Raw genomic sequence first — 23,409 nt, 5'->3', positions numbered from 1 at the left:
CCCCCCCCCCCCCCCCCCCCATTCTACCAGTTGTCCCCCTCTGGCATCTGCCCATAGTGCCCTTTCCTCCACACCCCTTCCTACTCTGTGCCCCAGCTCTGGCTGTGGCCTCTGGCCCCAATTGAGGCTGGAGCTGGTTCAGCTCTCCCCCACCACTCTGCACTCTCCTTCCTTTTCCTACTCCCTCCCATTCTGTCCCTCTTTCCTGTGCTCCTCTTGGCTCCATGCACCCCCTGCCATGCTACATAAGCAACCCTGGCTCCCTCTAGAACTGCAGCAGCTTCTTTCCTGGCCCATAGTTGAATCTAAGATGAGCGTTTTCCTCCATTTGTAATGGGGCAGGGAGAGAACCTCCTGCTGGATTTGAGTAAATATAGTAGTTTTGATCATTTAGACCTAGTCCTGGAGGTTCTGTTTGGGAATGGGATTTACCTGAGGGTAGGAATAGTTTCAGAAATCTGCCGTTAGTACCAGTTTGAAATGTTGTAGTTTTTGTATGATGTGGTAATTATTGGATTCTGAGACTGCCAGTGACTGAATGGACATGGAAATATAATTGCCCTTTGTCTTTCTGCTAGAACAGATTGATGGCAAAGTAAGTCATTGCTGTTCCCGTGCTGTGTCTATTCTGTGGCTATATTGCACTTGTCATGAAGACTAAATTCACATTAAAATAACATCCATCATCCAAAGACCTAACAACTTTTCAAGAAGAAAAGACCCTGCCCTGATTTATTTTGTGTTTGTTTAAACTTTCAGGAGTATAAAAAGAATAATTTTCAACTCTCTAGTAAAGCCGAGTATCAGTGAAAAGGGAGAAAAAGAAATGCAGGCAATTACTACTTCTCAGGCTCTACAAATTTCAGGCAGAGCTGGAAGATTTACTTCTATGTTCAAGGAAGGAGAAGTAACTACAATGCATCGGGATGATCTGAGGCTTCTGAAAGAAATTTTGAATAGGCCTGTGGACCCTATACAGGTAAATGGCTTAATATTCTGATTTTAATGACATACTTTGGAACTGCATTGGTACATTCTTGTCCAGTATTGCACTCTGTTAAATCTAAGTTAGAAAAACAACTTGTACAATGCTGTCTTGACTCTGAATGTGGGGGACACTTGCAGGTTCCATAGATTTGCATGTCTCTTTCATGCTGAGCCTGCTCTTCACAATTTCTATCTGCTTGAACTTTAAGTTTTTCATCAAATTCATCACAGTAGTTTAGTGTGGCTAATTCTTGGGAATACTTTGATTACTTGCATTTTATCTTGCAAGAACTTGCTTTTCAGAGACACTAAGTTTAAAGGTTTATTTTATTTTTATTTTTTTGTCAAGATTTATTGAAAATTCTTTTTTTTCCCCTTCCCCTTTAGGCAGCTGGTCTACATCCTACTGCTGAGCAGATAGAATTGTTTGCATATCATCTCCCTGATGCCACTCTGTCAAATCTCATTGTAAGGCTGATTTAATTTATTAAAAAAATAGCTGTCACCTTTAAAAACCCTTAAATGTTGAAATAAAATATGAACTTTACAACAGTGAGGAGATAAATAGTTAGCATCTCTACCTTATGTTCTGTTTTACAACAATCCAGTGTAATTCAAAAGCCAAGTTGCTGCTTTGTGGGTTTTACCAATCAATTTATTTTTCTTTCTGCCAATGTAAACACTTTTTATGTCACTGAAGATAAGGAAGTCTGCAGGTACTGTGTGTGTGTGCAAGAGCATTAGCTGCAGCAATCACTTTTTATGTTCCATTAAGAGAACTTTTTTTGTTGGAGATGTGGACACAGCTGTTTGGCTAAAATATATATCAGTATGTTTGTGGAACTCCTTTAAAATGAAACTGGCTACCTAGATTTTGCTCTGTCTGGAAGCTACATTTTTTTTTTTCTCTTATGATCTTTGTTCTTTGGTGAGACTGTCTTTTCTTAAAAAATGGTCATGTGTATTCTGGTGGAACCATTTGATCCTATCCCTATTTAATTTCGATTTAGCTCATATGAGAAGTGATTAATTTATGTTCTTCAAAGTGCACACCTAAATATTTTTAGAAGTGCTAAGGAAAACTTTAATTCTGTGTCTTAAACATCATTTAGATTAAATTCTTCGAAAAGGTGACCAGAATTTTAGAAAACCTCCAAAATATCTGAGAATTGTCAGGGTGTGACAAGATTTTTATTAGTTGACAGTACTAAGTTATTTAAGTATAATGTCCAATCTTAGCTGCATTATAATAGAGTCTGTTGAATCCACACAAAGCACAAACTTCTAAGCTTTTTTTCCTACTTTCTAAGATGTTCCCTTCCCCACTCCCACAAAAGAATGTTTCAAACAATCTTAATCTCTTGTAGAATTTTAGTTATGTTGTGACTTCTTGCATTTCCCTGTAGTAGATCTCAAATCCTAAAGCAAAACTAGGAATAGTTAAATGATTGACTTAGATTTTTTTTTTTATTTCAAAGGATATATTGCAGGTTTATCATCATTCATCAACATGACCCAACAGATTATTAGTGTAGAAACAGCTAGCAATGTGTGAATGGGTTGTATACCCCAATAATACTGTTAGCTATAACTTTTTCAAGTGTTCTGTTTTTTAATGAACAATTAAACCCTCTCTCCTGCTTCTGGTTGAGAGAACAAATACACATAGTTAATATAGGTTAAATTAGATATTTTTTAAACTGTCTTTTTAATACAATCAGACTTCAAAAGACCTTACCAACCATTGGCAAGACTATTTGAATACTGACAGCCTTCCTTTGTTATAACTTCAACTAATAATTGTATTTTACTTTTTTTTAAAAATTAGGATATTTTTGTGAGTCTCTCACAAGTGGATGGCCTCTACTTTGTCTGTAATATTGTTGACTTCAAATTTGTAGCAGATATGATTCAGCACATTCCTCTAAATTTAAGAGCAAGGTATGTGTTCTGCACAGCACCAATCAACAGAAAAGAGCCTTTTGTTTGCACCTCACTGTTGAAGGTAAGTTTGTTAGATATACAGTGTTTCTAATAGACTAGATCATTCTTAACAGAATATATCTTTTTCCTGATTGTTGCACAAATGGTATTTTAAATGTGTTTTTAAAATGGTCACAGGGAAGTAGAAATATTTTCTAGGTGGAGAATTATAAATAATATACAGTGGTATCTGTATAGTTAATATCAGTAATAAGTACTTTTTGCTCTGGGAGGCCAGTTCTTATTTTGAGATATGAATTAAAATAAACAATATGATTTTCTATGCCCTTTACTTACATCATAGAATCTTATAATTTGCACAGTGGATAATCCCTGAAGTAGTAATGGTCAGGGATAAGGTGCACAATCAGTTGTGGTATTACCTTTGCACAACCCTTGCTAGCAATAGCTTGCCTACAGTCAGAGAGTGGCACTAGCATTTCATTTTTCTGAGCACCAGTCTGTAAATTGTGGAAGAGTATAGGCTCATGCTTGAACATTGATGTGTTATACTCAAGTAGTGTATAAAAAAACCAAACAAAAAAGCCAGGTACTTACTAACCCAATACGTTGCCAGTTCATTCAGGCTTAAAACTAGATCATAAGTCCATACATAATCAAATTTACCAGGTAATCTTGTAAAGCTTAGCTTGAGTAATCTTACCTTATGCAGTAGCTTTGCAGAACCAAACAATTGCTTTGTTTTCCTGTTAGCTTTTCAGATAGTGCCTCCTTTGTTTTATCTTACTGTCTGTAGAAACATCTTTTTCTATAGTCAACCTTTAAGTTAAAATGTTAACTTTAAATTTTGTCTCATGTCAATGAATCAGTGTATGTCTCTGGGTTGGGTAAAAATATAGACCTATGCTTTAAAAAAAAAAAAAAGACTAATGACTTCCCACAAATTTGAAAGGCTTGCTTGAATCACCTAAAAGGGCTAGATCTTTGACAAATGATGAGCACTTCACCTAAAATCATTAAATGCTTCTGAAAATTGAAGGCATAATTCTTACTTGAGTGACTTGTATGTTTCAGGGTGGCTGAATTCTTCTACAAATTCATTTTTAGTGGAGAATAGTGCCATTATTATGTTTGGGGAATGAGTATGCACCATCACTTTCTCAACCCAGAAAGTGGCTCTGAAATAAGCATTGTTCAGTAGAACATGAGCAGGCTGCTAACAGATTTAAGACAATGGACAAAGGTCTGTGTGGCTGACTATGCTAGGGAAGATCAACCCACAAAAGTTCTGCTCTGTTTTTCTGGATAGTTTGCACTTTTCTTTAGCTGTGTGCGTGGTCCATATACAAATTGTGTTAATGAGGTTGAGGAGGGGAGGGCTGGCTCCAGGGTTGAATAGTTAAATAAAAGAATGCATGTCATCTGAAGAAAATTCTGTCCTGCATAAATCAAAGGATGCATTATACAGAATATTATGTGCAGGCCAACTTTAGAAATATCACTTAAAGTACAGCAGCTGTGTAATTATTGTACTGAGTTGCTTTGATAATTTAATTCCTTATTCTCCAGTAACTGCTGCCTGTTCTAAGTCCATATAATAGAGCCCGAGATCACAGAAGTGTATGCAGCCTTGTTAATCAAATTTTGTTTGGTGAAGTACTATAGACAAAAAGTTAGCATGTGTTTGTGAGGGTTTATTTTCCATTGGTACACAACAGAACATGTATAACCTAAAGGCTTGTTTGACATCTTACAGGGTTTTGTGTATATTTACAAAGTAGTAGTATTTTTAATTCATGCTAACAATACAATCTGTTCTGTAGTTTTTTGAGAGAAAATTTGGTATAAGAATTTTAATACAGGGCTGTCCAAATTCTAAGTGCCCAGGGCCCCATGCCTCATGGGCTGCATAATGTGTTGTGGGGGCAGCACTAGTGAGGGCCACAGGCCCTTCAGGTTGCATGTGCATGCAAGGGAGTGTTCTTCACCCTTCTCCCTCCCACCTTCAGGCCCCCCAGCTGCACCATGCATGCAGGCAGGCTGCCCTCATACTGCTCTACTGTGTGTGTATGCAGACAGGTACTCTCTTATGCATTGTGGCAACCTGCCTCGCACTCAGCTCCCTGCAGACTTCACTGCAGCATAGTGCTGTATGGGTACTCTAGGCTGCCAGCACCCTCTGGAGCAGGGGCATGCAGCAGAAACCAAGGGAGGGAAGGGGAGCCCTGAGACCCTGGATGCTGCTGCAGCCCAAGCAGTAGGGGTAGTAATGGCCAGGTGGGAGCCTGGGAGCTGCATGTTAACCTCTCAGGCTGTGTCCATCCCACAGGCCACCAGTTAGACAGCTCTTGTGTAATGGATAACTCTGTTGTAAATGCATTTGGTTCTCATTTCCCTCATTAATATCAAACCCTCTTGAATTTGTTTCTTAAAGTTTGCAAGACAGTTTAGTAGAAATAAGCCCCTGACATCTGACTGGCTCTGCAAGCATACAAAGTGGCCATTCACTCCACCAAAGAACATCAGGGACCTTGTACACTTGGAATCTGTTCATGATGTCTTTGACCTGTATCTGTGGTTAAGGTACTGAAACTTTAAACTTTAAGATTTATTTTGGTTTTGTCCTAATTAAGGCAGTTTGGAGACGCAGGCAAGACGTATTGTCAGCCAGTCCAAACTTAGCGTTATTTGGGGTCACATGCCTTGTCCTCCCAGGTAATATTGGTGGAACTCCAAATGCACCTGCTTAGTCTGTGCAAACAATAGTTTCTACAGAATTCTATTTAATTGTAGAGTTGATGATATGTAATATGATACAGTATCAAGAGGCTCATTGGTGGGAGCAGACTGAAAAATATTTTTCAATTTCAGCCTTTTGCTACACAGCACTTAAATACTATATACCTGAGAGACAGACTTGGTATCGACTTGTTCCAGTGATGTATAGCAATACTTATGGTAGTTAAGTTTTAAAAACTTGTATTTTTTGTGTTTTTCCCCCTGTCCCTCCCTCTACCCTTTCAGTTACCGATTTATGGACATGTTCCTGGATATTGACAGGGTAAAAGAGATCCAGAAAGAACTAGACAATGTTATACAGAATGGTGTGCGCAGCATTACAAGGCTTATCAGAGTTTCAGAAGCTCATATTTCTGATTCTCTGGCTGTACCAGATAACTTTCCTTGGAAAAAGACTGAAGTTAATGACAGGATATTGAGCTTTGAAGATCTTCCGGTAGAAAACCAAGAACAACTCCCAAGTGACAGGAAGGTCCTAGGACAGAGAAGAACAAGGGGACCAAAAGCTTTGGGTAACAGACCTGCTGAAGTACAGCCAGATGTGGAAAACCATGTACAGGATTCTCTTGCAAGCAGGCTAGTGCGTGGAGGACACCTTTCCAAAGAAGTGCTGAAGCAGTTGGAGAAAGAGTGGCAGCTTAAGTACAGTAAGAAAAATGTCCCTGCTACAAAGGGGAATCATCAGAATGCTTCAAAGGGGAGCGTGATAGAGTAGTAATAAAATCATGTCCTAAATCTATGTAACTTTTATTCACAAAATAAAAACTACTTTAGTAACCTTTCTTGGCATTTGTTTGATTTTACTAGTGCAGCTTCTCAGTTACTTTTTTTTTTTCCTTATGATGGTTTTATGATATTTATGCCTCTGGCAGATATTAGTTAAGACCACAGGTAACTTATGAATTGGGCCATAAGTAGTACCTCTGCTACACATGCCAGAACTGGCTTCAGTGCTGCCGTGGGGTTGAGACTGACAATCAGCTGATTATTGGTCCTAGCCTCAGGACTGCATCAGAGTCTAGAACTGGCTCTGGTGCATTCTTAGGGCTGGTGCATTCTCATCAGCTGATTGTTGGTCCCAGCCATGGGACTGCTCAAATTCAGTCAGACTGTGTGTACTTGGCTTTCAACCTGCTGGTGCTGAAGTGGCCTGGGATCTCAGGCTTCCCCTGTGCTGGCAAGTAGTAATGGCCCTGTTGGGATCTGATCCCTGATTGCAAAATTGTGCATCCTGCCATGGTTGTGTGGTGTGGCGGAAGGCACAATTGACATTGTGGATCAGATCCAATTGTACTGTTAGTTAAACATGAGGCGGCAGTTTTAGAGATGAAGTCTCATAAGCTGAATAGTTATTTTTATGAACTCTGATTTTGTTAGCTTGTTCCACACTTTCACACAGTCATGACATCAGCGTAATAAAACTACTGTGTTCCTATATAAACGTTTGTTTTTAAAACATCTTTGCAATATACACTTGCATCACAAATAGAGACCAAATGTTTCCCTAATAAAGAGGTAACTAATCAATCCACTCCTTTACCAAAGTGCAGAGTTCAAGAGATAAGTGCTATAAAGGGTAATGTACAACATCAGTGGAAATTGGATTAGAATGGTGAAATGAATTTTGTGGTTTTCAACATTTGCCTGCCTTTTAATCTGTAATAATCAGGTGGAAAGCTTTTCTTTGTTGATATCCTACATGTAAGGAGGATTAACAATGTTTCTCTATTACAGAAATGGAATAAAGGTCATAGTTCTTCCAGCTCTGTCATCTTAATGCTACCTCTTTAACAATTCTGAGGAAAGGTAGTTTGCTATTATTCAGGCAAAGATAAAAAGGTTGGACTGTTTTTCTTTCATTAAGTGGGGAAGAGACTTGTTGTTAGTTCTTTTCCCCTCAATGTGTTTGTTTTATTTTTGTGTAATTCCAGATCCGATAAAAATTAGAGTTCAGTATCCAGTACAATATTAAATATCAATGATCTTTGTACATCCAGAACCCTGTTAAGAGATGCTTACCTAGATAGCATTTAATTGAAAAGTAGGTTACTTAAAACAGGGGAAAAAAGTTCAAACTGGCTGAGGCTATTGTCTGTATAAACAGTTTATTTTGTCTATGCAATTTTGCTGTTTTTTGAAAGGGAGAAGTTAATCACTGTATAACACTCCCTTATCTTCCAGGCATAGGTTAGTGTTCTCGTGCCCTATCTCTTAAGTGGTCCATGATCCTGGTATCTTGGTCAAAATAATTAAGTTAATTTTGAGGTGATGTTACTGTTGGTGTCTTGATAGAGGTCAAAGACCAACTGTATTTAGACACTGAAATTGTTTCTCTTGCCTGTAGAAATGGTCTTCCAGCACTGAGGCATGTTGGCATGTCTTTTGAGAGGCAAGCAATGCGGCTACTGCGGTTGTACCTGTTTTGTGGGCATAAGATTTGAACGCATTCACTCTGAAAGTGCCATTTCTCATTAATTGCTGAAAAAGTAAAAGCAGGGTTTAACTTTTTAAACAAATTTCTGACTTTTATAACGTCTCTGGACAGAAGCCTTTTGAAGGCTTGTGAATTTAAGTAAGTTTTCATTTAGCACAGGTTACAATGCAGTGGAATCCATAAGCTCCTACCCTGAAACGATCAGTGTTGATGTATAATTTCTTTTCATTTCCTATTTTGAATGCATTTTATATTCTACCCGTGGTAATCATGTAAGTGAGATAATCTTCACCAGATGTGAAATGTATATAATTGTTTTCCAAGTCCATGTAATATCTTATTTTATTTACAGAGCCAAGTTGCTCTTGAATGGATTATTGCAAATGCTTCTGCTGCGCTTGTTCAATAAACAAAAAAATTATATATATGCAGGTTCTCTGTGGTTGAGCCTCCATGAAATGATTGGGTTAAAGTTGAATACCTGTTGTGCAAGATGAAGAGTGAAAATTGGAGCCCTCCAGGCAGAAAGCTTTGTGCTCTCATATGTGATGTTGTGGACAGTTCTGGACTTGGCTAATGTTAGGGGTGTGAGTCAGTACGCAGCATGAATCCATGCAACCATTAACAATATACTTAATGACTTATGTCCATCTTGTACTTCTGTAGCCAGCAGCAGGTGAGTGGTGATTCACAGTATGGGCATCATTGACATTCCTTTTAATTTGGGCCTGAAGGGCTTCAGTCCTAGTCTCCTTCCTAGCTCCGTTACAATTTCTGCTTGTCAATGACTTCACTTTGGCTTAACATACAATTTCAGGATTAAATCCTTTGACAGATATTCTGATCCAAATAATTGAAACCAGTTGGACAACACTTAAGTATTCTGTGATCATCAGCTGGGAGTAGAACATGGAGACATGTTAGGAAGGGGAACTTAGACAATTAAACTTTTATCAATTTTACTTGCCCCTCTACATGTACCTTTTCTTAACTTTCAGGCCACAACCGTCAAGCCAGATTAACACCCTGAAAAACTAAGGCTCTTAATTAACAATGTGAGACATGGAAGGCTCACATTCCTGGTATACTGTGCTCCTACTATGTTTTGATATCCACTTTGTCCTTAATAAGTAGTTTTGCTTATAGTTAAATGTATATTTTGACTAAGGAAAGAATTAGATTGGGGTGCTTAGCAGGTATAAACCAGATTCTTGTATTTTGAGCAAAAGACCTTTTGGTAAGAAAGTTAAGTAACTATGAGCATTCTTTTTGTATTTTGCTGAGATTAGCACTTCAGCTTAATTCATTGCTTGTTCCCATAGTGATGCCATAGTAACTGTTGTAAGAGTGCTGACGTTTACTCAGGCATTTCTAGGCTGACTTTCTTTCGTAAAAGTTTTCTTTTCTTCTGAGCTAATGGTGTTGCTGCCATTAGTTCTAATTAATGTTGCTGACAAATTGGCTTCAACATGGTTTGATCAAAACTGATATGGTGCAAAGGTATGCTAGCCTTGCATTTTCGCATGCTCCTTGCAAGGCAAATCCCAGGAAGGTATTTCTCAGTGACCTGTCATGATTTTGTGTATGGGGCTTGTTCTGTGTGTTCCTGTGTTGTGAAAGCTCAGCACTCATTTCAGCTGGTGCTTTAAATGGGAAAATACTGGCTCCCTGACAAAATGTAAATTGAAAGCTGGAAGAGCCACTTCAACAGCTCTGTCCGTGAAGGCACTTTTCTCCAAACCAGTGTGCTTTTTCCCTTCTTAAGAGGTCAGTTCTGTACAATCTTCATCCCTTTTAAGCATTGGCAGATAGTGGATCTCCTGCTTGGACAGAGGCTCCAGTTTTTAGTATACTCAATTTCTTTGAAAATGTAAGTTTGTATTTCACTAGATCTCATAACCTGATGCTGCTTATTTCTAAAAAGAATCTTAGGCAATATCAAGGTTCACAAATTCTTACTAATGCATCTCTTGTATGACAACATGTATTTCACCTATGTGTGTCGTCCCCTTTAGTGAATTAGATCTGTGAAGCAAAGCAATTGATATTAGGGAAGTAAACTGTTCTCTGTTATTGTCCAGCTCTGACATTCAGCTAAGGCTCTGGAATCTTGAAGCTGAGAGTAGACTGTTTCCATGGGAGCGGAGTTGATTGGCTAAACTACTAAAGCTTACTTTGTCTACTTTAAGAAGTGGATATGAGCAGGGCATTATGTTGAACTAGTTTCTACAAGTTAAAGAAATTAAGGAATTGGAAGAGAATGCAATTTCTGGTAAGACAACATATGGGGAAACCCTACTTCTGTCTCCTAAGTCTAAACAACTTTTTTGTCTTTTGCATTAGATTTAGCAAATTCAGGAGATTAAATTTATTTCACTCAGTTTTGAGCTCACTGTCCTAAGGTGCTTTGGAGATGAGAAGCTCTGGGTGAGAGAGGGACAATTTTTTTTGTACCACAGATTATTAAAGTAAGGATGCCAAATGATTAGCTGAAAAACATCAAGTGAGATTTGATTTGAAAATTCAAGAGAACTTTGGTACGCAGGAGCAGTTTTGGGGAAATGAATTTTTGGAGAATTATTTGTTAACAGATCAAAATGTTTGGAGTGGATTACAGTGGAGTCGCATCATACATGCATTTAACTTACACGAATTCATCATACGCATATGCCCTGGAGTGCCAGTTGTGTGGATTCAGCCTGCAGCTGCCCCCTGCAGTGCTGAGCACAGGGCCAAGCAGATACATTGGGAGCAGCCCTGCTGGGAAGCTGCGCATGCTGGCTGAGCAGGAGTTTGGTGCAGGCTGCCCTGGGTGGGAAGGAGGGATTGTACCACTGGATGGGGGAGGGAGTGGACTGTACCACTGGGCAAGCCCAAGGGTAATTTTGGCTATACGCGATTTTCACTTTACGTGCTGACTTTAGAACCTAACCCCTGTGTAAGATGCAACTCCACTGTACTAACAAACTCAGCCCATGCTCTGGATCAACAGAGGGAGACTCCTGTGTTTGTGGAGTGATGTGATGGTAGGCTTGAGGCTTTAGACTGCAAGTTGTTCAGGACAAGAACCATATCCTCAGTCCTTGCCCAGGATGTAGTACCCTTACTTAGTACTTGGCATAATGGCTACAAGAATCCTATATAGGCAATATTTTTAAGAGTACCATATTTTTAAGGGTACCAAGTGATTGAGAGAGGCCTAAGTTTTCATGTTGTATTTGATTTGAAACAATTTCCCTATTGTGGGGTGACATCTCCCTGGAAAAGAATGGGGGAAGATGTCTCAGTGAAGGCATTGAAGGGCTGCAATGACACCAAAGGATGGACCCTTTGCCACATTTGGGGGTAAAGGAAGTGTGTATCAGGTACCAGGCACTGAGCCTCCTTCCAGCACAAGCCTTGTCCCAAGGATCTTCTTGGGAGCAGCAGATGGCAAATGGTATACTCCTTGAAAGAGGTGATGTAACAGTTCTGTCTGTTATTATTTAGATTAAAATTCCAATCTATCCATAAAAGCTCAGAGTAGATTGTCCCCAATCAATTTCTTAGAGGTGTGAAAAATGCAACTACACTATATGTTATCATTACCAGTATTCTGACGGATCGAGCAGCACTTTTGTGCTCTAGGGTATTGTCCAAGCATTGGAAATGTAAAACCACTGTACAAACCAGCTTACAGCTGTGCTGAGCCCTGTTTGGAATGCTTTCACCCCCTCCCCTGTAATGGGACTGCAAAAGGGAGTATTAGACGAGAGCCATAAAATGACACTTGGTAATTTTGAAGGCTTATTTGGCAAAGCAAAGGCCAGGAGAAGGGGTTGTAATTGACTTGTGTTGGGTTACATGTCTCTATTGGGAAAACCAGGTACAGGTAATTGAAGGTAATTTTGACCTTGATTGCCATTTGCACTTGCATCACTTGATTGATTGCCATTTGCACTTGCATCACTTTCCAGTGCAGACTGGCATGAAAAGGCCCTAGTGTGTATGAAAATCAAGCCACCACTGTTTTGACAAAAAGATTTTCATAGAAATGGGTGTATCTCACTGTTTTGGTTTCCCCACCATCCTTCTCTCCTTCCTACCAATCTGAAGTAAGAATGCTCTAATTACCTAAGTGACTCAAGTAAGTAACATGTCACTTGATTAACAAAACTCATTGTCTACATGGTAGCTCAGTTAGCTCTTTGAGACCTTTTACTGGTGGCAACTATTTAAATTCCTGAAGAAAGAATGAAAACTAAACCTACTGTATTAGGCACAGTGAACTCTTGATCAAAGATTAATAGAGCTTAAAAAGTGATGCTTTCTATTTAACTGGCCAGCCATGGTTGTGACTCAAATGACATGGTAAACTGGGTAAGATGATCCACTTGTTTTTGTGCATTTGACCTAGCAAGCCAATAATTATTAAAAGACAAACACCAGAGAAATGAACCATGATCACTGTATGGCAAAACACTTTTTTCATTGTTTCTTTTTATCATATTAAAGATCTAAGTTAGAACTAGCCTATTTCTATGGTCTGCTCTGCTGTTGTTGTTCCTGTTTTAATCCTTTAACATTCATTTTACAGAAATTATCAAAAGCTGTATAAGCTCAAATACCTCTGATGAAGTTAAAAGGTGAGTGTTGTCCTCTGTATCCATGTTGTCTTCTGCTGGTTACAATGGAATTTGTAACCCAGAATACGTCTGAGTCTAATAGTGAAACTGCTAAATAGGGGTTAATTTTTTCTCCTCTGCTCTGCAACTCTAAGAATATAGGTTGGTCTTAAAATTTGTTTCCAGCATAGACCAACGGAAAATAGTCTGTTCAAGGCTGCTCTGCATTGGGAATTGTAGAAATCATATCCTGGGGGAAAGCCTCACTGTGCTAGGTAAGGGTGAGGATTGAGGGAGAAGTGTCCTGTGTGTAACAGATTCATAGTTGATTGGACTTGAGCTTGTTGAAGAATTCGTCTGAAAACCTGGGATGCTAAGCAAAGGAAACAACCGTTTGCAGTTCCAAAGGCTCTGTGTAATCTAAAGTCACTGAAGTGGCTTGTGTTTGTCATATACTCTTTTCCGTGAAGTGTATCAAATGCTGCCTATACTGGTACGAGTTAAGCAAAGAACATTGTGTAGCGACTGGATTGTTAAGTGGTAAAAATTCCTAAGTGAGCCAATAAATCACTTCTATTTTTTTTGCCCTGCCATCTTGGCAGCTAGCCAGATGCTCCCTGTTAGACAATAAAGTGTGTATCAGGGAAAGGGGAGGGATTGGAGGGGTGCAGATAGAAATACTGAAGCTTAATCATTGAACCAGACTAACTGAATGGATTTAGTTCTGGATTTGATTTCCTGGGAACTCTTTAACATCTCACTTTTGGGGGAAATTGCTTGGTTGAAGTTTGATTTAGCTCTTACTTCCTGAATAAAATCTGCTACTTTGGAATTTAATTATTCACTGCAGACTGAGCACTGGGACTAGTGAGACATCAATACGCTTCAAGAAGATGTTTGCTGTACATTTAGTTGCCTTTTATTTTACAAAACTAAAAGAAGATCAGATTAAGAAGGTAAGATCTAATTTTGTTTGGCAAGACTCACATCCTGGGTTTACAAAAGAACAGAGAATGTTTTACTGTGTCCAAGCAAAATACGGGTTTTTGAAGATATGTCCTGGGCAAAATGGCAGAGATTAAAGGACTCAGAAGTGTTTAGGTCCCAAAACAGACCTGAAAGCTATATAGAAACAGAACTGATAACATAATAGATAATGAGAAACAGCTCTCTACCAATCACTATGTAAATAATTTTCAATAAGGGGGATGAAAATAGTAATGTGTGTTTTTTGGGTTTTTTTTTTTTAAATAACGAGTGGTCAAAAAGTAAATTGCTTACCAAGATTCCACTGTGGTTGAATCTAAAGTATGAGGCAGCCTTTTGTTTGGTTATGTTTTTATCAATTTGATTTAGAAGCAAAGGTGGAAATTTTCAAAGGTGAAGGGGGTTGGATTCAAAGCCCATTGAAATCAATGGAAATCATTCGGTAATATTTAGTGGGTTATAGATCAGACCTGTCAGAATCTGGATATGCCACCCATTATTGGGAAGGGGAGATGTATGCCTGAATCTTCTATTTAGAAAATCTCAACCCAGGTGGTTAATATTATACAAGTATGTGAGATTTAATTAGAAATAATCAGCTGAGTCCAAGACAGAACAATTTAAAGCATTTTATGTGGGAACAGGCTAACTACTAGTGCCCTCTCTAGGGGACACAGCAGATAGCAAAGCCTTTTTTTTAGGGGGAAGGCACTAGGATAAGCTTGAAGATACTTCCATCTGAAACCCCAATTAAATATTTCCCCCCTCAAATTATTTCTCTACATCTTTGACAAGTCCCTTAGAATTCCTTCCTCTCTCCCTGTCCCACACCTAATTCTATTTCTGTGACCAAGGGGAAATTCACAAGACTCCGTTTTGAAGCCCAAGAACAGCTTTTAACATACCTGAAGCAATCCAGGAGCACAAGTAAACAGCTGGGTGAAGGCCCAAGAGGAAATGATTCAAGATCTCCATGGGTGATGCAATCTCTACCATGGGGCTAGTCCCACACTTATGCAAGATGGGATTCTTCCTCCTCCTTGCACTCTTAAATTTTGGTGGCAAGATTTTAACAATGAATCCCTGAATTTCCTCCTCTGGTTACCATTGTAATTTATAGATGAAACAAAGACCTTAAACACTGTTGTATCGGCCTGATGGGAGGGAAGCTGATCAAGTAGAATTTGACTTCTTGTAGAGACTTTTTCCAGCTGTTTACAAAGATTTTTGTCTTTTAAAATGAATGATTTGATAGTTTAACCCTATTTCAATCTTTGATCAGATTAGATTGTAGGATGGTATGCTGGATTTTTTTGGAGTCTGTGTTTTAAAGAGGCTACTTATCTTAGGGGCAGTAATTTAGAAAGTTGGTAATTGTCAGCTAAACAAAGCAATTGTCCAAACAGCCTGAGAAAACAGAACTGCAATCATGGTTACCTCTAAGCTGTGCACAATAAAAAACATTGCCGCGCAGTAACTGCACTGTGGGGATTGTTCCCACAGCTGGAGGAACTGGGCCTTCCCCAGGGCTGCAGTGGAGCTCCACTGCCAGCTGTGCCTGGGGACAGCCGCCCCTGGTGCTGAGGATCTTCCCGGAGAGGAACAGGGCTGCGGCTTCCCAGAAACTTTGGGTGCCACCCCTTGCACTCAGCATACCTAATGCTCGGCTGAGCGGGGCCTGCTCCGCTCCTCACCGTGCCAGCATCCCCATGGGGAGGGACAGTGCAGCCCCCAAGGCGAGGCGAGGCTGGGGCTGGGGCAGAGCCGGGCACAGCGTGGGATCCTTTGGCTCTGGGGAACTGCTCCAGCCCCTTCAGGCGAGCTTTGCCCTGAGCCCTGTAGGCTTCACCCTCAGGCAAATGGGATTTGGCTGTTCTTTCCATTAACAAACAGCTGAGAAGTACTGTGCAGGCCAAGAAAGTCTCGGAGGGCGTGGGCTTGCAGGGCAGGACTGAGGTTCAGGATTTAAAGGAGGGACTGAACTTTAAGATGAAGAGGAATCTCATCCTCAGGGGAAGAACTGAAGCCACTGAACCAGAGGGAGGGAAGTCTGGTGGGTTTGAGATGCTCACCAGCAATGTTCCCTCTAAGGTGTAGCGATCAAGGTTCCCTCTAAGAGGCAGGACTGAAGTGGTGCGCTCACGGAGTGCTACACCTTAGAGGGAACATTGACTGCAATACATGTGTTTAAACCTCAAAATCATCATAATCTGATTTCCCCCCACCCTCCTAAAGTGAACAAATGGTTAAGGTGTCAATTCTACAAAAGGGGAGGCATAGACATTTTTTATCACTTTTTCCAGATACTTCTGCCATCAGTCTATTTGGAGAAGTGTGTGTTGGGGGTAGGGGGGATGTGTCGAGAAGGGAAAAGAGTCTTCCTTCAGTAAACTTTCCTTGGCATGACCAAGGATTCAAGTACTAAAGGGGGTGGACAATGACACATGTACACACACCACTGCCATGAGAGACCACTTTCAAAAACATCAGAGAACACCAAGTATCTGTACATGCTAGAATGAGAACAGATACTTAACTTTTGTTCCATACTTGTAACTTAAGCGTCAGGTTATCTTCCTTTTATGTGCAATGATGTTTTCTCTCTCAATGCGCTCCAATATAACTTTTTCAACAGTCTCTAATTCAATAATGATAAACCATGACATTTTTCCCATGGTCCTGGTTGTGTTATTGTCTGTATTTTTTGTATGTGCTTTGGATCATTTCTGCCCATTGGTTTTAAATGGAACCATGAATGGATAATTAAGAGCCAGAAATGCACTACATGAATATAGATGGCTGGTTGGTAATAGAACTGGCCAACATATTCATCTCCTGTTCCATTTAAATGAATGAGTGAACCCCCGTATTGTCACCACCAGGACTCCTGTTTCCTTAGCTGTTTACCTCCTTTGAAACTTAGTAGTGTTTGTGGCCATGCAGTATTCTCAACAAGTAAAGTAAGAGAGTGCACATTAAAGTAGAAAACTCTATATGGGGCGGGGGGGAGGTGGGCAGGACCCCTTTAAACCTCAGCATTGCACTCCCATTGCCCCAGTGCTCACTATTTCAAGAGTTGCTCAGTCCCTCCTAGGATGGGTTCTTGTTCAAGCGGTATGATTAAGATGCCACAGGGAAATTCCTTACGGTACAAAACCCCTGTGCTGTCACTAATTGCTTAGGACAGTGGAATTAATGTTTTTAATTCAGTAGGATAACAAAGAAAGGACTTTTAAATGTCAAAAAAGGGAAGAGGGAAGGCTCAACTCACTTAGCTAATTCTATAGGAGTGCCTCCATGTCCAGCCAACTGCAGTTTGAGTACCACTGCAACCCTAAAACCAGCTCCTGCAATGATCTGAGTATAAAATGTGGGAAAGGGGCGAAGCTGGATTGTCTGCAGCTTGGCTAAACTGTTTCAAGGTTTAATGGCAAGACTCTTGTTTTGACTGTCAGGTGCTCAGTCTGCCATCTGCCCTGATATCAAAATGTGGGGCTTGTCACCTTTGACCATAACCTGTGAAAGGCTGGTAGAATTAGAAGAAACAATGGACAAAAAGAGAATCTGTATAAATAGATGATAGGTTCTTCCTTTGCCATGTTAAAGCCACATGCCTAGCTGTATGCATGTCAGTGGAAGAATCTTGTTCTTTTATGTAATTAATTTCAGGCTTTTGTCTATATGCATTCATTGCACTGGTTACTTACAATTCTTTTAAACCAATGTTATTAAACCGATTCGGCTTAAGAACAACTTATTTTAGGTTGTGCTAAAATTGATTCCTAACCACTTTAGTAAATTCAAGCCTGTGGTAAGTCCATATCACTTTCTACATCCCCTTTAATTAAATCATTTTAGGTCATAATGCTAGGTAAACTAGTTCAAGATTTTCATACAGATTCTCCGCTCACCGTTTTCCCCCCCCCCCCACTACCTCCACACCTACCCATGCTATCTGTCCTAGGGGAGTAGGCAGGAAAGGGTTTATCTTCCTGCCTGGCAGTGGCACCACAGCAGCTGCTGTTCCTTGGGTCAGAACAGCAGCTGCCAGGCAAAGGGGGTGGCTGGGTAGGCAGATTAACCCTTCCCCAGAGACTGTAGGAGAGGGGAGGGGACAATGGGGGAAGCCCAGAATGGGAGTGGGAGGGATTCTTACCTTTCACTCCTCCAGGCCCCTGCTGGCCTGAAGTGTAGCTGCTTCAAATTCATTAACACCCTGGAAGCTGCAAAAAAACCTGATAGGTAAAGTATAACAAGGCCCTCTGTTTACCTTGCTTTAAGTAGTTGAATGAGTTGTAGGGCTGTGCGAGGCTTCTGACCGTACTTCAGATCTGGATAAGCTTTGGATGTTTTGGCATGTCTGGGTCGAAGCACTGGCTTCGGTAGGTTTTCCGAAGCAGTTCAGAGCTTCCAAAGTGCTTCGGCGATCTGGCCGTAGGGTATAATGGGGAATCAATAAAATATTATAACTTCGTTGTTTTTTGTCTGATTTGGATGAAATTTGCAGGGGTGGTAGCCTCTGCTGAGAGCATGAAGCCTGCCAAGTTTCAAGAAGATCAGTGCAGGGGTTCTGGGGAAACTGCACCCCAAATTCTTGAAAGAAAACTCATGTCATGTCTGTGTTTTAACACAGCAGGCTGAAAACTGCAGGGATGGTAGCCCCTGCTGAGGCTGTAAAACCTGCCAAGTTTCAAGGAGATAAGTGCAGGGGTTTGGGGGAAACTGCACCTCAAGCTGCGGACAAGCAAAACTTGTGACATAGGTGACACTGTGTGTTAAGGTGCAGCAGGGTGAAAGCTGCAGGGATGGTGGCCCCTGCTGTGGCCATGAAGCCTGCCAGCTGTCAAGGAGTTGGGTGCAGGGTTTCTGGGTTCTGAGGCCCTGCACCTCTGGCTGCTGACAGGCAAAACTCGTGACATGGGTGCTTGTGCAACTGTGTCTGTCTTGGGGTGAGGGGGGGGAACTACTGTAGGCCCGGCTGCTAAGCTGTTGTGTTACCAGTTACCAATCAATCATGATTCACTCGGGGACTAGCTCAATAAATAGTTGCTAGCTAATGTAACTGGTTAATTAGCAACAATTAACACCTACAAAACCACAGATTAAGGAGAGGAAAGAATCAATACAGACTATCAACTGCCCCAAGACTGAGACAGTCAGTTGCACAAACAAAAGGAAGGTTGCAAAGGCCATTGCAACTTAAATAATGTTCTTTTTATGTTGCTTTTGCTTTGTAACAATTAAAGGTGTTCAAAGAAAGTAAATAGATCAACCTGAGATTTCATTTTTATATTTCCAACTCTCAATTTATATATATACTGTGTCTGTGCATCTGCATGAGGTAGGAGGGAGGAGATTCCATTTTTATTAAGGAAAGAGTTTGCTTTGATATATGTGGGGGGGAGGGAGCTGTTGGTTTGAAGTGTGTGTGTATACATCAAAGCAAACTCTTTCCTTAATGAAAATGGAATGAAATAATATATAAAAGTATACACACGCGCGCGCGCGCACACACACACACACGATCTTATTTTCATGTTTCCTTTTTCCTTATAACATTTATAATTGTAACTATAGAATATATGGGTAATTAAACATAAAAAGGGCTATCTACATTTGACATTGTTCAACTGTAAACATTGCCATAAATAATGTAGAAATATTTTCAATTGTTTAAAGCATAGTGGCCATCATATGGTAAATATTTCTTTTGTGACAAAGTAATTAAGTCCTGGATCACTATGTTTATATACAAAGGTACCAAAGCTTTCAGAAGCTGGATGAATTGACCTGTGCAGAGTTCTGAGCTAGCATGACCATACTACTTCTGGAGTTGCCTTGGGTTTCCATCTGTATGCTGCACTGCATGGTGCCTGCAGTTGTATCCTTAGGTAGGAGATGGGCACTAAGCTCCTCAGATGGTAGTAGTTGCTGGCGCACACTTGGTGCCTCAGGAACTTTAAATTTAATCAGGATGTTTCCCAGGAAGTTTAGTGTTCTAGGACAAGTGAGTGGCAGTGTTTAGGATTACAGTTTTGAATGTGGACACCCAAGTCCTGCCATGTGAGCTGTCCCTTCTGTTGGTATTTACCTTGGTGCCTGCACTGCATCTAGATGCATGCTGCTGATTTGTTCTTTGAGCTTATCTGTTAGGAATTTGTTTTGTCTCTTTTCCTGGGTTCAGCTCTAGCTCTGGTTGAGAGAGACATGGAGCAAGGTATAGAAGGACTGGAAGTCAGAACCAGGGAGTTGTGGGAATGTTGCTGGAGGACTTCCTGTGTTGGAGGTTGGCAGCACCCCTGTGAACTCCAGAGAGAGCTGGGTAAGGAGGCTGCTCAGTCTTGAACCCTGCAGATTCAGCACAGCTGCTGGACTTGGGCTGGAAGGTAGCTAGGTTGAAGCATCAAGGTTTTCAGAGTAGATGGTCAATGGGTTTGGACTTGAAGGCAGCCATAAGGTCAAATCAAACTGGCAGTGTAGTTTCATTCTGAGAGTCCTCATTGAGACTGTATTCCTGTTTAGTTCTTTGTGACCTGAACACATGGAAAGATACAAGTGCGTGCGTGCGTGCGTGCGTGCGTGCGTGCGTGCGTGCGCGCGCGCGCGCGCATGCATAGAGGGGGAGAGAGAGAATTTTGACCAAGACTTCCACAGAAATGTTTTGTGGAACCAAAAGCTAGAATCATTTGGATGGATAAATAGCTAATATTTGTTTAGATAATATTTTGCTAATATTGGGATAAACACCTTTAAAATAAGCCGTGTGGCATGTTGTTTGTCCTTCGCATTTGAAGATGACTGTGACATCACTGGCTGGTTTGGTTTCTGTGAGCACGAGTGGCTGATCAGACCAATTTGTGCTTTAAACTGTCTGTGGCACAAAGAGCCAGAGATGCCACTTTGGGTTGCTTGAGCAATGGCAGACGTACTGCTGTTGCGAGTCTTACGCTGTTTGTGCTTCTGCTTTGCCTTAGCAGTTCTCCTTTGCTCATAGGCTGTAGTTTCAGTATGGATGTGGCTTCACTGGATGGAACCATCATGAGCAAGATCTTCCCAAGACTTGGGGCCAATGTTGAAATGTTTCAAGGATGACTTGAGGGAGTCATTGAAATGTTTCTTTGGGCTCCCTGAGAGTGCTTTCCATCCTTTCGCTCACCGCAAAAGATTGTCTTTGACAGTCGCTCATCTGACATCCTGGTGACATGGCCTGCCCATATCATCTGTGATTTCATCAACAGAGTGTGGATGCCTGGAATGCCTGCCCGTGTGAGAACCTCAGTGTCTGGGACTGTCTTGCTATCTTATCCTCATCAGCTTCCTCAGACAGCCCATGTGAAAGTGGTTAAGCCTCCTAGCATGGTTTCTGTACACTGTCCAGGTTTCACATGCATACATCAGGATTGGCAACCTGATGGCTTTGCAGACCTTCAGTTTTGTTTGTTCACTGATGCTTCTATGCTCCCATAGATTTGCATGTAGTCTGCCAAAGACCATGCTTTGGCAGTTCTGTCATTGGTTTCATCGTCAATGTGAACTGCACATGATGGTGTACTGCCTTGGTGAACTTATCCACTGCCTGGAGTGTTTGGCCATTCACTGTGATGGTAGGCTCTATGCAAGGCTTTCCTGGTACAGGCTGGTTCATCACTTCTGTCTTAGTGTTAATTGTGAGACCAAAGTTGTCACAAGCTGAAGAGAAGTGGCCCATACTCTGGTGCATGTCAGACTTGGGTTTGGCATTCAGGAAACAGTTATCAGGAAACCAGAATATCACAAACAGTCACTTCCTGTAACTTCATCTTCACCTGTAGTCTTATCATCAAATTGAAGAGCTTGCCCTTAGTTCAGTAACTGTTGTCAAATCCCAGTGTCACAGTCACGAAAGGCATTTGTAAGCAAGGCAGAGAATATCATACTGAAGAGGGTGGGAGCCAACACACAGCCCTCTTTGACTCCATGGGTGATGGCAAGTGGTTCAGATAACTTGCCATTGTCCACAACATGAGTGAATCATGGAATTGCCAAACCAATGCGAGTTAATTTCTCTGGGCAACTGAATTTTGCTAAGATCTTCTGAAGGCCCGCCCAACTGACTGTATCAAATGCTTTTGTCAGGTCAGTGAAAGTCATGTACAGGTTGGAGTTCTGTTCCTGGCATTTCTCCTGTTGACAGAAAGGAGATGCCCTGAGTTGTCGCAGGATTGCCTATTGCTATCGCCCACTTATACAAGTGGAAAGGATGCATCCTCATACTCCTGGGGTATAGTTCCTTGAGTCCACATTGGCTGGAAGAGTTCAGTCAGTTTCAGAGCTGTGAGAGAACCTCCAGCCTTGTAGATCTCTGCTGGTGTAGCCTCTGTTTAAGGTGCTTTACCATTTGACAACAGGTTAATTGCTTTCACTGTCTTAGGCAGCACTGAAGGATCAGCAAGAGATGTTAATGTCTACCTGAGATGGTCAATCAATTACCTCCTCACTAATAGATAGGGACCTACCAAATTTATGGGCCTCAGCAGCCAATTACACAGCTGTAACATGGCCAGGGTCCTTGATTTCATGGCTGTATCATGGCCAGGGCTGCCATTTTGAAGGTGGAGCAAAGCAGCCTCCCCCATGCCTCTGGCTGAGGGGTGCTGCAAGTCCCACCTCTCCAGGGCATTGATTGAAAGCCTTAGTTCAGGGGTGGGCAAAATACAGGCTGTGGGCTGGATCCAGCCTGCCAAGTAACTGGATCTGGCCTGCAGCTGCCCCTATGGCACTCCTATGGCATGCAGCTTCTAATGGGGCTGTTCCTGATGTGGTTGCAGCTGGGTGCTGCTCTGCGCCCCCTGCTTCCAGTTCAAGGATCTGGAGCTGGGCCCCACCCCCCATGCCTGCTGGAAGTGGTGTGGTGTGGTGCAGCAGGAGTGACAGGAGTTGCTGTTGCTGGAGGCGGAGGGTGTGGGGGGTCGGGGGTGCAGAGCAGCACCCAGCTGGCTGAAGCCACACCAGGAACAGCCCTCTGGAAGCTGCTCCTGCCCCTGCTGCAGTGTGCCATGCCTGCACCATGCCGTTCCAGGTGGATGGGTGAGCAGCTTTAGCTAGGTGGCTCCTACCACAGTGCCAGGGCTCTGATTTCAGCTCCTGGCTGCTTTCCCAGGAGCCGGAGCCAGAGCCCTGTGTCCTGGGGCAGGAGCAGAAGCAGGTTTCAGCTGGCTGCTCCCGGTGCAGCTGCAGCCAGCTGGGTGCTGCTCTGTACCCCCCCCCCTCCAGCAACAGCTCCTCCTCTCCATACATAAACTTCAACACTGCGCTGCGCCACTCCCAGCAGGCACACAGGGGTCTGGTTTCAGATCCTGGAACTGGAGGCAGGGGGCACAGAGCACTGGCAGGAGAATGGAGCAGACTGCTCCAGCACGAGTGAGAGAGGCTTGGTCCCATGCAGAGCGCTGTGGGGGCAACGTGCACTGCACAACCTAGGGAGCTTCGCTGCATGTGCCCCTGCCATCTTCCCCTCACCCACAGCAGACACATACGCCCCCTGCCTCCCTGTACCCCAGAGGGCAGGGGCACACTCTCCCTCCTTCTCTTCCCTTTAGGAGAAGTGGACTTTTGATGGGCTTTTCCCTGTGTTCCCCCCGCCTTCTGGAGACAGAGAGATGGGAACTTTTCCTG

The 23,409-nt window shown here is 41.9% G+C and overlaps 2 protein-coding genes across 4 annotated transcripts in view; both read left to right on the top strand.

The window, feature by feature from the left end:
- Positions 1-6,512, top strand: part of SUPV3L1 (Suv3 like RNA helicase) — a 42,147-nt gene extending 35,635 nt beyond the window's left edge. Inside the window, exons 12-16 of the mRNA XM_019507734.1 lie at positions 760-979; positions 1,375-1,455; positions 2,816-2,992; positions 5,366-5,514; positions 5,956-6,512. Coding sequence (XP_019363279.1) covers positions 760-979; positions 1,375-1,455; positions 2,816-2,992; positions 5,366-5,514; positions 5,956-6,445 — 1,117 coding nt within the window. The 3' untranslated portion in view covers positions 6,446-6,512. The remainder of the gene's footprint in view (positions 1-759; positions 980-1,374; positions 1,456-2,815; positions 2,993-5,365; positions 5,515-5,955) is intronic.
- Positions 6,513-10,420: 3,908 nt separating this feature from the next.
- Positions 10,421-23,409, top strand: part of HKDC1 (hexokinase domain containing 1) — a 78,051-nt gene continuing 65,062 nt past the window's right edge. Inside the window, exons 1-2 of one of the 3 annotated variants that reach the window (XM_019507846.1) lie at positions 10,421-10,436; positions 13,619-13,724. In XM_019507846.1, coding sequence (XP_019363391.1) covers positions 13,662-13,724 — 63 coding nt within the window. In that variant the 5' untranslated portion in view covers positions 10,421-10,436; positions 13,619-13,661. Of the gene's footprint in view, positions 10,437-13,206; positions 13,262-13,433; positions 13,725-23,409 lie in introns of those variants that run through there. The other 2 variants (XM_019507845.1, XM_019507844.1) reach the window with 2 other exon arrangements.

This window comes from Gavialis gangeticus, unplaced genomic scaffold (genome assembly GCF_001723915.1).
Source record: "Gavialis gangeticus isolate Ggan-Ray unplaced genomic scaffold, GavGan_comp1, whole genome shotgun sequence".
Classification (NCBI taxonomy): domain Eukaryota; kingdom Metazoa; phylum Chordata; order Crocodylia; family Gavialidae; genus Gavialis; species Gavialis gangeticus.
The sequence above is the reverse complement of the archived record's forward strand: the minus strand, read 5'-3'. Positions and strand labels throughout refer to the sequence as shown.